This window comes from Lactuca saligna, chromosome 1 (assembly GCF_052625555.1).
Source record: "Lactuca saligna cultivar CGN05327 chromosome 1, ASM5262555v1, whole genome shotgun sequence".
NCBI lineage: Eukaryota > Viridiplantae > Streptophyta > Magnoliopsida > Asterales > Asteraceae > Lactuca > Lactuca saligna.
Window position 1 is genome coordinate 9,637,651 of NC_136417.1, and position 12,273 is coordinate 9,649,923.

Below are 12,273 nucleotides of genomic sequence, written 5' to 3' on the forward strand. Positions count from 1 at the left end.
TCTCCACCAAGCTCCACTCTGAGATTATTATATGGAAACACCTTGGGAGTCTACTAAAAAAAGAGATTTGGTAGTTATTACTTATTATAGATGGATAAACTATAATTCAAATCTGATTGTGAATGCTATATTACCTACTCATAAATTAACCATCCCTCCATTTAGCTAATTAAGATACCATGTATTTATAAAGATAAAAATAAACAAACCTATATATCATCTTGTATATGTAAACATAACTTCCTCCTTAGCATTCATCTCACTTGTTTGAATACTTGCAAGAACTTGATCCTTTTTATGTGTTATTCATTCGAGGTGATCTTCATGGATTTCTCCTTATCAAATAGGTAACAAAATTTGGTATGAAGATCATGGGATTTACAAATGGTATCTTAGAAGCTTTGTCATTCAAGGTAGCCATCAATCTAGATTTGCGAAAAATCTCAATACAGGGTTAGGCTTTAATGTCCCATATCGGCTCGTCATTTACAACGAGCAGAAACACACAGTGAAATTGTTGAATATTTTATACAAGCATCTATTTTAGCACATTAAACTCAACGACGGATCAATAAATTACGCGTTTATGTTATATATATATATATATATATATATATATATATATATATATGCTCAAAGACTTCTTAGAAAAAATGTTTTATAATTGGTTTGATCTTCCTAGGGTTTTGTTCTCTTTTTTTCTAAAACCCTCTTGAAAGTAATTAAAGCCAACCACAAGATTAAATATTTTTCTTAGTAAATTATTTATTAATTTAAATCTGACGTGGGTTGTTCTGATAGGTACACATGTTATGACATTTGTTCGTCTCTTATTGGCCGAGAAAGCTCAACGTCTGCCAGCTCAACGGCAAAACAAGAATTGAAGATGTGTAATCCCAAGTTCTTCATAACCCCAAAGATTTCTGATCGAACAATACCGTGTTCACTTGCCTCGATCTTTTGATTCGGAGCGAAATCACTTGCTTCTCTCCGAATCCTCGAGATTAGAATAGCAATGACTCGCCGCACAAGTTGTTGGACATCGCTAATCGTTTTGCTCTTAATATCTCCAACAATCTTCAACTCATCCATGTCCGAACTCGATTCGAGTTTATCAGCTAAGAGGAGACGCATGAGTGAGAAGGTGCGCAAGATGTAAGTCAACTTTACCTTGAATTTCCAATTGTAATCTTCTTTATCCATAGAAATAGGTCGGAATTTAGAGATTTAGTGCTAAAATTGAAGTACTAGCAGGTGAAAGTGGCGGAAATTTTGAGTCTTTTCTTGCTTAAGTTGCTTAGTTGGTGTCAATTGCTTATTTTTGAAATATTTATTAGGTTTGCCTTACTCATTTTTATGTTAGTTTGACCATATAGGCCAACATTCAAGACATTTAGGTTACCAACTAGGGAACATGTAGGGAGGTTGAAAAAGTTTTTATAAATCCAACATTTTAACTCTTTTTTAAAGAAAGATGGTGATTGAATCATCATCTTGAAAGGGATTATTCTTTTATTGTCAGTCAAATAATCATAATCAGATTAATGAGTTTATTAAAGTTATGGTTGGTTAGGGTAATTTTACTTTTTGTTTCAAATAGTTAGTTCTCTTTGGCCTATGCCTAATGTGCTTCTATATATCCAGTTATAGTCAATGCCTAACCTGCTTCTTCATGTCCTATTCAATTGACCTTAATTGGGATAAGTTTCTGTAAAATAGTAATTGGGTCATTGGGTGTTTGATTCGCTCTATTCCTTGGCATTTGGCGGGAATTAGAATTAAATTCCATTCCAATCCCACCCTTGGTTGAAAATGAGTACTGAATTGAATTCAGTCGGAATTCACAAAATTCTTTGCTGGATGGATTTCAACATTCCATCTTGCAAACCCATGTAGTTCAATTCTGAGGATGTCTTCCTTGTTAAAAATACCCAAATGCCCTTTTAAACCAATAATCTCAAAAATAAACACCTCTTGCCTCTCCATGTGCTTTTTCCCTCTTCTCATCCATTCAATTCCTTCAGTTCCATCATTCCAAATCCTTCGAATTTCAATTTCTTTTACATATCCCAATTCCTTCCGAAACATTCCACAAACCAAACCATATGTCCCCTACATTTGAATATAAATTAAGCATCATTTACAACAAATAAGGCATACTTGTGGGTGTTGTATCATACTCATCATTAGGATACATTTCCTCTTTTGCAGGTTTTATCATGCATATGACAACTACATGACATACGCATTTCCTGTAAGTACCCGACCTCCTATCAACAAGTTCATCACAGATTATTTCTTTCAAAAACACTTTAAAATATACTAACCCTATTCCTGGTTTTGCAGCATGATGAATTAAAACCTATTTCCAAAACTTTCACCGACTCTCTTAGTGAGCTTGGAAATTTAAAGGTTGTAACCTCTTCACCTAAAATTCATTGTTGATCACACTAATATAACTTGTTCTTTTTTCATTTTAGCTTGAAAACTTACCCAAAGGGTACAATGGATCTGCACTTACACTTGTTGAATCATTGTCCAGGTACTACATGTTTTTTTCTTGATTACATTTAGGAGCATCCCTTTCATTGTTTCAACTCTTTCTTGCAGTCTTGTAATTCTAGGTAACAACACAGAATTCGAAAGGGCAGTTATGTGGCTTTCAGAAAATCTTAATTTTGATGTTGATGCAAGGATAAATCTTTTTGAGGTATATATACAACACACCTCCTTATTCGTTTCCCATAACTTGTTTTTATGTAGCTTAAAATTCAGTTTTTCAAATGTAAAACTTATACTCGTGCATAAAAGAGTAATGTTTATTGTTCTAATCTTGTTGGGTATCGATATAAATCTCCTTGATGGTTATTATGTAGTGCAACATAAGACTTCTTGGAGGACTTGTATCTGCTCATATTCTTGCAACTGATTCTACAAACAGGTTGATTCAAGGAACTTACAGCAATCAGCTCCTTGTTTTGGCTCAAGATTTAGGAACGCGTTTTTTACCAGCTTTCAACACACCCACTGGTTTGCCTTATGCCTGGATTAACTTGAAGGTATTCATCCTCTCAAATTACTAAAATAACCCTTCACCCTTCACATAGTAATGTTTTATGATGCGAAATTATTTGCAGTATGGTGTTATGGAGAATGAAACGACTGAAACAAGCACTTCTGGTTGTGGTAAGATGGCATCCATGTTAATAATACTTGAATGAAAAAGAGTCTATAGATCTTTCTGAATGGGCTAATAAATCTTTTGTGTGGATTTAGGATCTCTTATTCTTGAAATGGGATCTTTGTCACGATTAACGGGTGATTCAAGATTTGAAGATGCAGCTTTGCATGCTCTTCGTAAGTTGTGGGGCATGAGGAGTTCTCTGAATCTTCTTGGAACTACACTTGATGTAGCAACTGGAGAATGGATCGAATACTCCTCTGGTATTGGTGCTGGTAAGTTGATCATGCATGGATTTTAATCACTTCCTTTCACCTTAATATTTATAGCTCTGATTCTGATGGTGGAATTATCTCTATGTAACAGGGGTTGATTCCTTTTATGAGTATCTAATCAAAGCTCACATTCTCTTTGGAAAAGAGGAATTTTGGAGGATGTTTCAGTCAGCATATCTTGGTGTTCAGAAATATTTCAGATACGGTTCATGGTAATCATTTCTTTATCTTCTCCCTCATGAGGTTGAGTTCAGTTTGATCTTGAAAACTCTCATTTTTATTTCCAATGTTGAAATTAGGATGGTTTTGCTATAAATTAGCTAAAAATATGGAACATCATGTGAAGAATTGGACTCTACACTGTAGGTATCATGAAGCTGATATGAGGACAGGAAGGGCAACTTACTGGCAACTTACAAGTCTTCAAGCATTTTGGCCTGGTGTACAGGTAAATTTTACTGTTACTGAGAGTGTTATTTTTTAAGTTATAATGATTGCTGTTATTAGGTTCTTGTTGGGGATGTTGCAGCTGCTAATTTAACACATCGTGAGTTTTTTCATGTATGGAAAAAATTTGGAGTACTTCCAGAAAGGTATGAAGCTTCAAACCTTTTGATTAAATTAAAGTTTTTCTTGGATGAAATATAATAATAATAATAGCAAATTCTGAAACTACTCAGATATCTGTTGGATCATCAGATTGTTCACCCCACAGAAAAGTATTATCCTCTACGTCCAGAGTTGGCAGAGTCAACATATTACTTGTATAAGGCAACAAAAGGTGGTTCTGACTTGTTGCTTTCTATAATTTTTTATAATTCTTGCAAGTTTTGTAAATTATAATATGATAAATTTATGTTTTTGTGCGTCAGACCCATGGTACATGGAAGTTGGTGAAGCGATTGTAAATTCCCTTAATTTACACACAAAAGTTGAAGGTGGATATGCAAGCATTAGAGATGTAACAACCATGCAATTAGAAGATCATCAGCATAGTTTCTTCCTGGCTGAAACGTAAGGAAGGGATCTATGATTTCCATTTTTGAGCATTTGAAATTATGTTAAAAAAGTTTTTCATTTTTTATGAATAGGTGCAAGTATCTATATCTTCTGTTTGATGATTCGGCTTTGATGGATGGAAATTATGTATTCACAACAGAAGGTCACCCTCTTCCTGTTATAAGTGATTGGCAAGAAAGGCTTCCTGATTCATACATCCCCCGTAACTGGACCTCCATCAAGGTACAAGCTTCATAATAACAAGTGACTTTTTTCTGGGTTGTTCTTGAAAGAAAATGAAATTGGTTTGTTTTATTACAACAGATTGAAACACAAAAGAAACAAGCTAGTGCAATGTCCATGCAAGTGTGTCCAGCGAATCTGTTGAATCCTAGACTTGATAATGGTCAACAGATTGAGAGTGTTTGCCATGTCCCTGACACTCGTGATGATCACAGATGTTTAACAGATGATGATTGTGGGATCGATTCATTGAATTGTAGAAGAAGATCCTGCAGCATGGCTGGCTACTGTGGCCTGTGGTTGTTGATATGAGGTTTAATCCGTTTCATTCGCCTCCAGTACAGTTGGTTTTGGGATGGTATAAAGGGTTTGAGTCTGAGCAATCACAGTGTGGGAGTTTCGATTCCAATGTGGATTTGGAACCTTGTACTGGTCACTGTGTACATGATTTACATCTCGTATGATGCTCTTGGGGCAGGGTGGTTGGAAGAATAACTTTTTTTACAAAATCATGAGGTTTGATTGGATTTAATATAACTTGATTCGTTAAAAAGACTAAGAATTACACTTTCAAGATTTTTGTTTGAATAGTCTTGAAAGTATGTAATTTTATGTAAGAGTTTGGTTGGATATAATATAGGAGACAGAGGAAAGATGTAAACAAGAAAAGAGGAAGCTTTAGCTTTATTTTATTTTATTTTAAGACAAATCTTGGTACTTGGTGTGGGTTTTTGTACTTCTTTTATCTCTCTGGTTAATTAAAATTTTGGTATGCATGACACAAGACAACACAAGTACTAAAGAGTCGAAATTAGACTGGGGATAATCCAAACAATTTCGACGCTATAGCCTGGGGTATCACGAAATTAGCCTAGGGTCTTAAGAATATCAGTATATTTGGATATTTCTTGGATTGTGATACCCCTATAGCCTGATGTATCACGAAATTAGATCGGGGTAATCCAAAGAATTTCAATTTAGAAGTAAGACCATTTCTAAATCAGAAACATAGAATATACCTTGTTTTGTGTTGTGGAGAGAGAAAATGAATCAACATGCAATTTTCATATATGAAAGCTCCAACCCGTTTTCTGGAACCAGAAAACATTCTTATATTATAGAGGGAATGATAGTTATCGGCGGTTGCATGCAGAATTGATGCCAAAATTGTTACATAACTAACACATGCATCATCAAGATGTCATCTAGTGGATTTTTGGCGAGAAAGTACATGGACCAGAGTCACTATACAAAAATTCGTTTACGTTTCGGGTCGTTGCCCCTTGGAACCCCGTCCACTGACCTGTCAGTGGAACCACACCACCGCCAGAGGCTCTGCATCCATGGACGCTGCCTCTAAACCCTTGTATTCCTGTGTTCACATTTATCACACCGAGTGTGCATCCCGCACCTTCAAGTTCGGTTAGTAAATGGAGTTCGGCCTATCTCATTACTAATAATAATTACACCAAAATATGTTTGATAACACTAAAATCATCAACAAAAATCAATGCCCTTAGTTTAAAGTTTAAACACAAAATCAAATCCATGAAATAACTCATCTTAGTTATACATTCTTTAATGCAAACATGTAAAACAAAAAGCTACCAACTTCAAAGCAATGTGTAATTATAATCTATATAAACTACAAGACATCTTCAAAAACCCACATACAAAATTAGAGCTACCATCGTCAACAAGCTCATAAAAATCCCACCTACAAGAAGCTTATCAACAACACCCCAATCACGATCCTGCATATTGCTCGTGGCAACTTTCTGATTGCCATTGTCTTCTGTTTCTACAGTGGTCAATGACGGTTTTCTCCTCAATAGTAAACTAGGGATATTTTGGGCCTTTTGGGCTTCTGGGTATGAATCATTTGCATTTGCAGCAATATCACAAGTGTTGGGTCCACATGCACAAGATTCGGGCTTTGCCTCTGAACATGCACATGCATCTTCTTGATCAAAGCAGGGTGAGGATGAGGGTGAGCAGTTTTCTTTGTTGTTTGTATCCTTTTTGACCACCCCTTGACTTTCATCAAGAATCTTGATGACATCACCAAAAACAGACCACCTTCCAACCGAAGTTATCTTTACAATTGCTGAAGACCCGAGCAAACTTTCAGGACCAACAACCAGAACCTGCACATATCCCTTTGTGTGCCCGACCTAATACATTTTATATTTTATACAACCACCATATAAGATCAACAGATTAAACTATTTTCTCTAGTCATTATTAAGTCATATTATATGTTTTACTTACAAGGTGAATTTCATCAGTTGCAATATCAGTAATCCATATCCTCTCCATGTTTCCTTTCATGCCATTGTAAGGTGTAAATGATTCAAATACTGAAGTCAATTCACGGCTTCTTTTCTTTACTATATTACTTGCCACCTTCTTCATTCTTGCAGCTGGGGTTCCTTCACTCATTCATAAACAGACTCATTTAGGAAGAAAAAAAAATGTGGCAACTAACCATAGTCAAATATATATGATTGTGTTGTATGATTGATGATAAACTTAAAAAACTTCCGTAATGTTTTGACTACACATCTGAGAAAAGTAGGCAGATTTTATAAGAGACTCAAATCAAACTGGATTTACATTACAATCTGTAAATGTTTGCAACAATGTAGCAAACAAAGCAACTTTTGTTTTGTGTAGAAGGAAATACCTGGTCGAGGGTAGAATTGAGAAATATGAACTTGCGAAAACTTGTACTCCTTGATCAAATCAACTGTTTGAGCAAAATCTTCATTTGTTTCACCTGAATACCCAATAAAAAAAATAATTCATTAACATTCTATGTATAAAAAACTGTTTGTATGTCATTCGAAATCAAATCTTCAATGTAAGATGCATAAGAAGATAGCTATACACATTATATTAGGCAAACAGTACTTGTATACATGCTCTCTAGCTATACACATTATATTAGGCAAACAGTACTTGTATACATGCTCTCTCTATCTTAACAATTGCCTCTTTAAGTGGCAACAAATACTAAGGAAATACAACATACAAATACAATTTTAAAAAACATATTTTTGCTTATAGCCTCCCAGAAATGAAAGCCTCTTTCTCAAATGAGATATGCAAGGGTTAGTAGTTATTTGCAAATTTGACACTCTGTTTGTAACTGTATGTGTAAATAATTATTTTGATTTTGCAAAAAATAAATAAATGCTAACCAGGAAATCCACAAATAATATCAGTTGCAATCTGCATCCCTGGAACAAGTTGAGTCAATGTATCTACTACCTTCCGGAACTCCCCTGCTGTATATTCTCGTTTCATGGCCTGTCAATCACCAATGCCAACAAACAAACTTCTTATTCAGAGTTCAGAGTTCAGACCATAATAAATTGCAAGAAATACAAACATACTTAATTCATTTGTGTATTACATTTTGCCATAAATATAATATATAACTGGGTAGATTTTTCAAAGTACAATGATGATTTAACCCTAGAGTGACTTACAGTTAAGATAGCATCACTCCCGGATTGAACAGGTACATGAAGAAATGAATAGACACAAGGGTGTCTCAGGATTTCTGCAATCTCCTTCAAGTGCTCCAGAATATAAGGAGGGTTAGTCATCCCAATCCGGAGCATTGTGCTCCCATTTGATGGGAGTGCCCCCACTATTGCATTTAACAAAATTGGAAGATTTACTCCAATATCACGACCTGTTAGTTAACCCACATAATTTTTACTTAATCATCAAACAAATAACATTATCTCATTTCATATACTCAAACAAGAAGAAGAAGAAGAAAGATCACCATATGCCCCAGTGTCTTCACTGCTCAACCAAATCTCTTTCACTCCATCATCCACAACACTTTTCACACGCCCCACCTGCAATTTTCAAGATTTAAAATATTTTAACTAAAAAAAAAAAAGACAGTTTACTAGTTTAGAAGGCAATGTAGTGAACAAAGTTATTGCTTACAAGGCTGTCAACCGTATAGCTTCCTAGATGACCTCGAGCATGCTTAGTCTTGCAATATGTGCAAGCCCCCAAACAACCAACATTTATCGGAAGAATTTCAACAAATTTGTTCTTCCTTACCTGTGTAGTAATTATTAACATTATTAATTAACCCAAACTAAATAATTCAAACATTTCTTCTTGCGTTAAAATCCTAAAAATGAAACCTTAGGAAGATCAAGTGATGGGAGAGTTTTGCGATTCAGAAGTCTGACTTCATGGCCTTTAAGGGTCTCCTCAACAACCTCTACAACCCGATCAATTTGCTGAACTCCAACTATACTAACACCTTCAAGCTCTTTCAGGTCTCGACTTCCTTGAGGAACACATCCTGCCACCACAAGTGGCTTTTTTGCACTTTTACATTTTGATATCAAAGTGTCCATGGCAGATTGGCTTGGGGACTTCACTGTACAACTGCATTATATTATATAATCAATCCTTCTTTTCAAATTCAATTATCAATTTGAATTTAGAAACCTTCTACTGTGTTGTCCTGACTGTTAGTGCTCGTTAACAAAGATGCCAATGGTTGAACAAAAGAACTATATGCTGATTGAAAGAAGAACCAACAATAGTTAATGTTTTCTTTTCACTTTTATTATCTTTTAAAACATTTTCTTTGCTTTTTGAAAAGCAAGCAGACAACAGGAAATAGGATACAAAGATAACTCACGTGTTTATCAGCCAAAGATCTGCTCCTTCTGCGTTGTCACTGATAGCATAGCCAAATGAGGAAAGCTGGCCAGCCATGTACTCACTGTCACTCTGCAAGTTCAAACAAACAACTCAAGAAAATCAATGGGAGCAATTGCTTTACTTTCTAACTATGACACCTAATAACTACAATATTCATTTGGAAGTGATAAAAAAGGGCAGCAAATTGAAACAAGTTGATGGGAATTATAGCAATATAATTTCTATGAGCTTCGTTTGATAGAAATAGTAGGTTTGGCTTAATCATGGCAAGTTTCTAGAGGAGACCTGAGCAATTAATGCAGGTCATAAAAAGTGAGGACATGAAACTAGAAATTGTACCTGGTTGTGTGAACATCCAAATGTCTTCAAAAAAATCGTCTAAGAGATTGAGAGATAACAAAGGAAGAGTGAAATCAGCAAAAAGGCAAAGCAGAAAATGGAAACGATTCTCGCTCAGGGTATGAATATAGGGAGAAATCCAACCTGGGTGCCAGGGACTTGATGAGTCGAGGAGTTTTGAAGCAAAGATGATGGCTCTAGTTTATTGTTTTTCTTCTTTTTCACTGGATTTATTCCGACGGCGGCGGTAATGGGGAGTCGGAAACCGGGTGGAGCAGCGCCAACGCCTACCAGCAAATCTTCGATGTCTTCCATGTCTCCGGCGACACTGGTCCGTCGACTGTCTGGGTCTGAAAGTGGGGAGGAAAGAGGGCGTAGTAGCTTCGTATCAGTATCAACGACTGATGGTGCTTTACTGTTTGTGCTGCAACGAAGATGGGCTCAGGACGATGGGATTGGATCAAGCCCAAAAGTACATGGAATTGGAATAAGGATATTGATTAACTAATCTGTTGTGTTCATTTAAAGAAAATAATTTTTAAACTTATTCTTTTGAGAAGGGATAATGACTTGAAAGGGTAACGAACTTTCGACTTTTGTCACATTTAGTTACTAAATTTTTTTTCGTTATCTATTTGTCATTGAACTATTGAAATTGTTCATATTTTACCCTTATGACCGGCTATTACCGGTCATAAGGGTAAAATGTGAACAGTTTCAATAGTTTAGTGGCAAATAGATAACGAAAAAAGTTTAGTGACTAAATGTGAACAAAATCGAAAGTTCGTTTCCTTCTAAAAAGTTCAATGACTAAATGTGAACAAACTTCCTATTGTATTATGTTTTAGCAAATTATTTATTTTTGTTTTATTGTAGCAACATTTGTTGATGAAGAAATCTATGAAATAAAAAAACAAAATGTAACATCCGGATTTCCAGGTATCATAATTTAAGTATTTTTCTTTTGAGTTAAGAAGAGAGACTCGACGAGTTAACGCCTCAACTCGTCGAGTAAGGTCGCGACTGATGACTCGGATTAATGAATGGACTCGACGAGTCGGTGAGGCGACTCGACGAGTCCGCGTTGTTGGCAGAAACCCTAAATCTTTGGGTCCGAGCCATATTTAAAGGCACTTATGGCCTTCAATTGCGACTCCCTTTCCCATAAGTGAGAACCCTAGCGAGCTTGAGTGTGTAGAGTGAAAGGAAGAGCTATCTTGAGCTTTTTGGTGTGATAGATTTGGACCCTTCTAGGTCCAGAGAGCTGAGAATATGAAGCTTTAGTAGAGTAAACCTTGGGGTTCGAAGTTAGGAAGCATTTATGGTATTTTTATGGTATATATAGTTATTTTTATCTTACACATAGATATGAAGTATTTTATATGAATTACGTGCTATGTGTGCATATTATTTGAATACTTGTTGTCTATGCTGGATGAACGATTTTATACATGTTTTAAAAGATTTAAATGGTATATTTATTTTATATCTACAAATATGTTGCGGATGAAACATGGGTAGATGAAATAGTTGGTGTGTGATAAAATAAAATGATGATAGATAGGTGATGATAATTAGGTAAATAGATGATGATGAATATGTGATGTAGGATGAAAGGAGATACCGTAACCTTAACCAACAATGTGGCGATGTAGTCATCTACCAGAGTATAGATGCCGACCACAGAGTATTCTAGACAACCCAGTGGAAACACCAGCAGGCCCATAACCTGTAGGTGATGAATTACGAGTTCAGGAGATGTTGTAACTACGTATTCATGTGATGATACTCTAACCCCTTACTATAAATTACGAGTTCAGACGATGTTGTAACTACATATTCATGGAATGTCACAAATTCTGCATGCCAAACTAATGGTCATAATTCACATCAGTGAGAATGGTTTATTTTTTTGTAAAACCAAAATCAGATTGGAAATTTTGATTTTTTATTTTGAAAAATATCAAACCATTGGTTTTTTATTTCGGTTTTGGTTTTTTGTTTTTTTTTTTAATATATTTTCAGGTTTCTGTTTTTTTTTTATTTCATAGATTTCTTCATCAACAAATGTTGCTACAATTTAACAAAAATAAATAATTTGCTAAAACATAATACAAGAGAAAGTTTATTCACATTTAGTCATTGAACTTTTTAGAGGGAAACAAACTTTCAATTTTGTTCATATTTAGTCACTAAACTTTTTTTCGTTATCTATTTGCCATTGAACTATTGAAACTGTTCACATTTTACCCTTATGACCGGCAACAGTCGGTCATAAGGGTAAAATGTGAACAGTTTCAATAGTTCAATGGCAAATAGATAACGAAAAAAGTTTAGTGACTAAATGTGACAAAAGTCGAAAGTTCGTTACCCTTTCAAGTCATTATCCCTTTTGAAAAATAACCAATTAGTTTGGAATTGGATCGGTTGAAATGGGTATGTGTTTTTGCGTTAGGTTCTATGGGACTTATAGATGATATGAGATCGGTTTAATGGGGTGTTTGGCTTACCTTTTTACAACCAAAAATC

The 12,273-nt window shown here is 35.2% G+C and overlaps 2 protein-coding genes across 2 annotated transcripts; one reads left to right on the forward strand and one right to left on the reverse strand.

Moving 5' to 3' along the window:
* Positions 1 to 860: 860 nt before the first annotated feature.
* Positions 861 to 5,417, forward strand: LOC144999262 (Glycosyl hydrolase family 47 protein). The gene is made up of 15 exons (XM_078958702.1): positions 861 to 1,155; positions 2,212 to 2,254; positions 2,347 to 2,412; positions 2,481 to 2,542; positions 2,611 to 2,710; positions 2,877 to 3,059; positions 3,138 to 3,186; positions 3,277 to 3,456; positions 3,548 to 3,668; positions 3,823 to 3,904; positions 3,964 to 4,049; positions 4,137 to 4,237; positions 4,329 to 4,470; positions 4,548 to 4,698; positions 4,780 to 5,417. The coding sequence occupies exons 1-15, from the start codon at positions 1,016 to 1,018 to the stop codon at positions 5,008 to 5,010; spliced, it is 1,737 nt and encodes a 578-aa protein (XP_078814828.1). The 5' UTR covers positions 861 to 1,015; the 3' UTR covers positions 5,011 to 5,417.
* Positions 5,418 to 6,218: 801 nt separating this feature from the next.
* On the reverse strand, positions 6,219 to 10,174 carry LOC144999424 (Methylthiotransferase). Its single transcript, XM_078958710.1, has 11 exons — positions 9,889 to 10,174; positions 9,745 to 9,783; positions 9,383 to 9,474; positions 8,874 to 9,123; positions 8,668 to 8,787; positions 8,498 to 8,573; positions 8,193 to 8,401; positions 7,902 to 8,010; positions 7,385 to 7,477; positions 6,970 to 7,130; positions 6,219 to 6,872 (listed from the first exon to the last, which is right to left on the reverse strand). The coding sequence occupies exons 1-11, from the start codon at positions 10,057 to 10,059 to the stop codon at positions 6,357 to 6,359; spliced, it is 1,836 nt and encodes a 611-aa protein (XP_078814836.1). The 5' UTR covers positions 10,060 to 10,174; the 3' UTR covers positions 6,219 to 6,356.
* Positions 10,175 to 12,273: the final 2,099 nt, after the last annotated feature.

Excerpts from the sequence above, each read along its gene's own strand:
- LOC144999262 (XM_078958702.1), top strand. The coding sequence starts at position 1,016 with ATGACTCGCCGCACAAGTTGTTGGACATCGCTAATCGTTTTGCTCTTA. Across the intron at positions 3,905-3,963 it reads CATTTTGGCCTGGTGTACAG|GTTCTTGTTGGGGATGTTGC; the intron begins GTAAATTTTACT and ends TGCTGTTATTAG. Across the intron at positions 4,471-4,547 it reads AGTTTCTTCCTGGCTGAAAC|GTGCAAGTATCTATATCTTC; the intron begins GTAAGGAAGGGA and ends TTTTATGAATAG.
- LOC144999424 (XM_078958710.1), bottom strand. The coding sequence starts at position 10,059 with ATGGAAGACATCGAAGATTTGCTGGTAGGCGTTGGCGCTGCTCCACCC. Across the intron at positions 8,011-8,192 it reads GGAGTGATGCTATCTTAACT|GCCATGAAACGAGAATATAC; the intron begins GTAAGTCACTCT and ends GGTGATTGACAG. Across the intron at positions 6,873-6,969 it reads CAACTGATGAAATTCACCTT|GTCGGGCACACAAAGGGATA; the intron begins GTAAGTAAAACA and ends AAAATGTATTAG.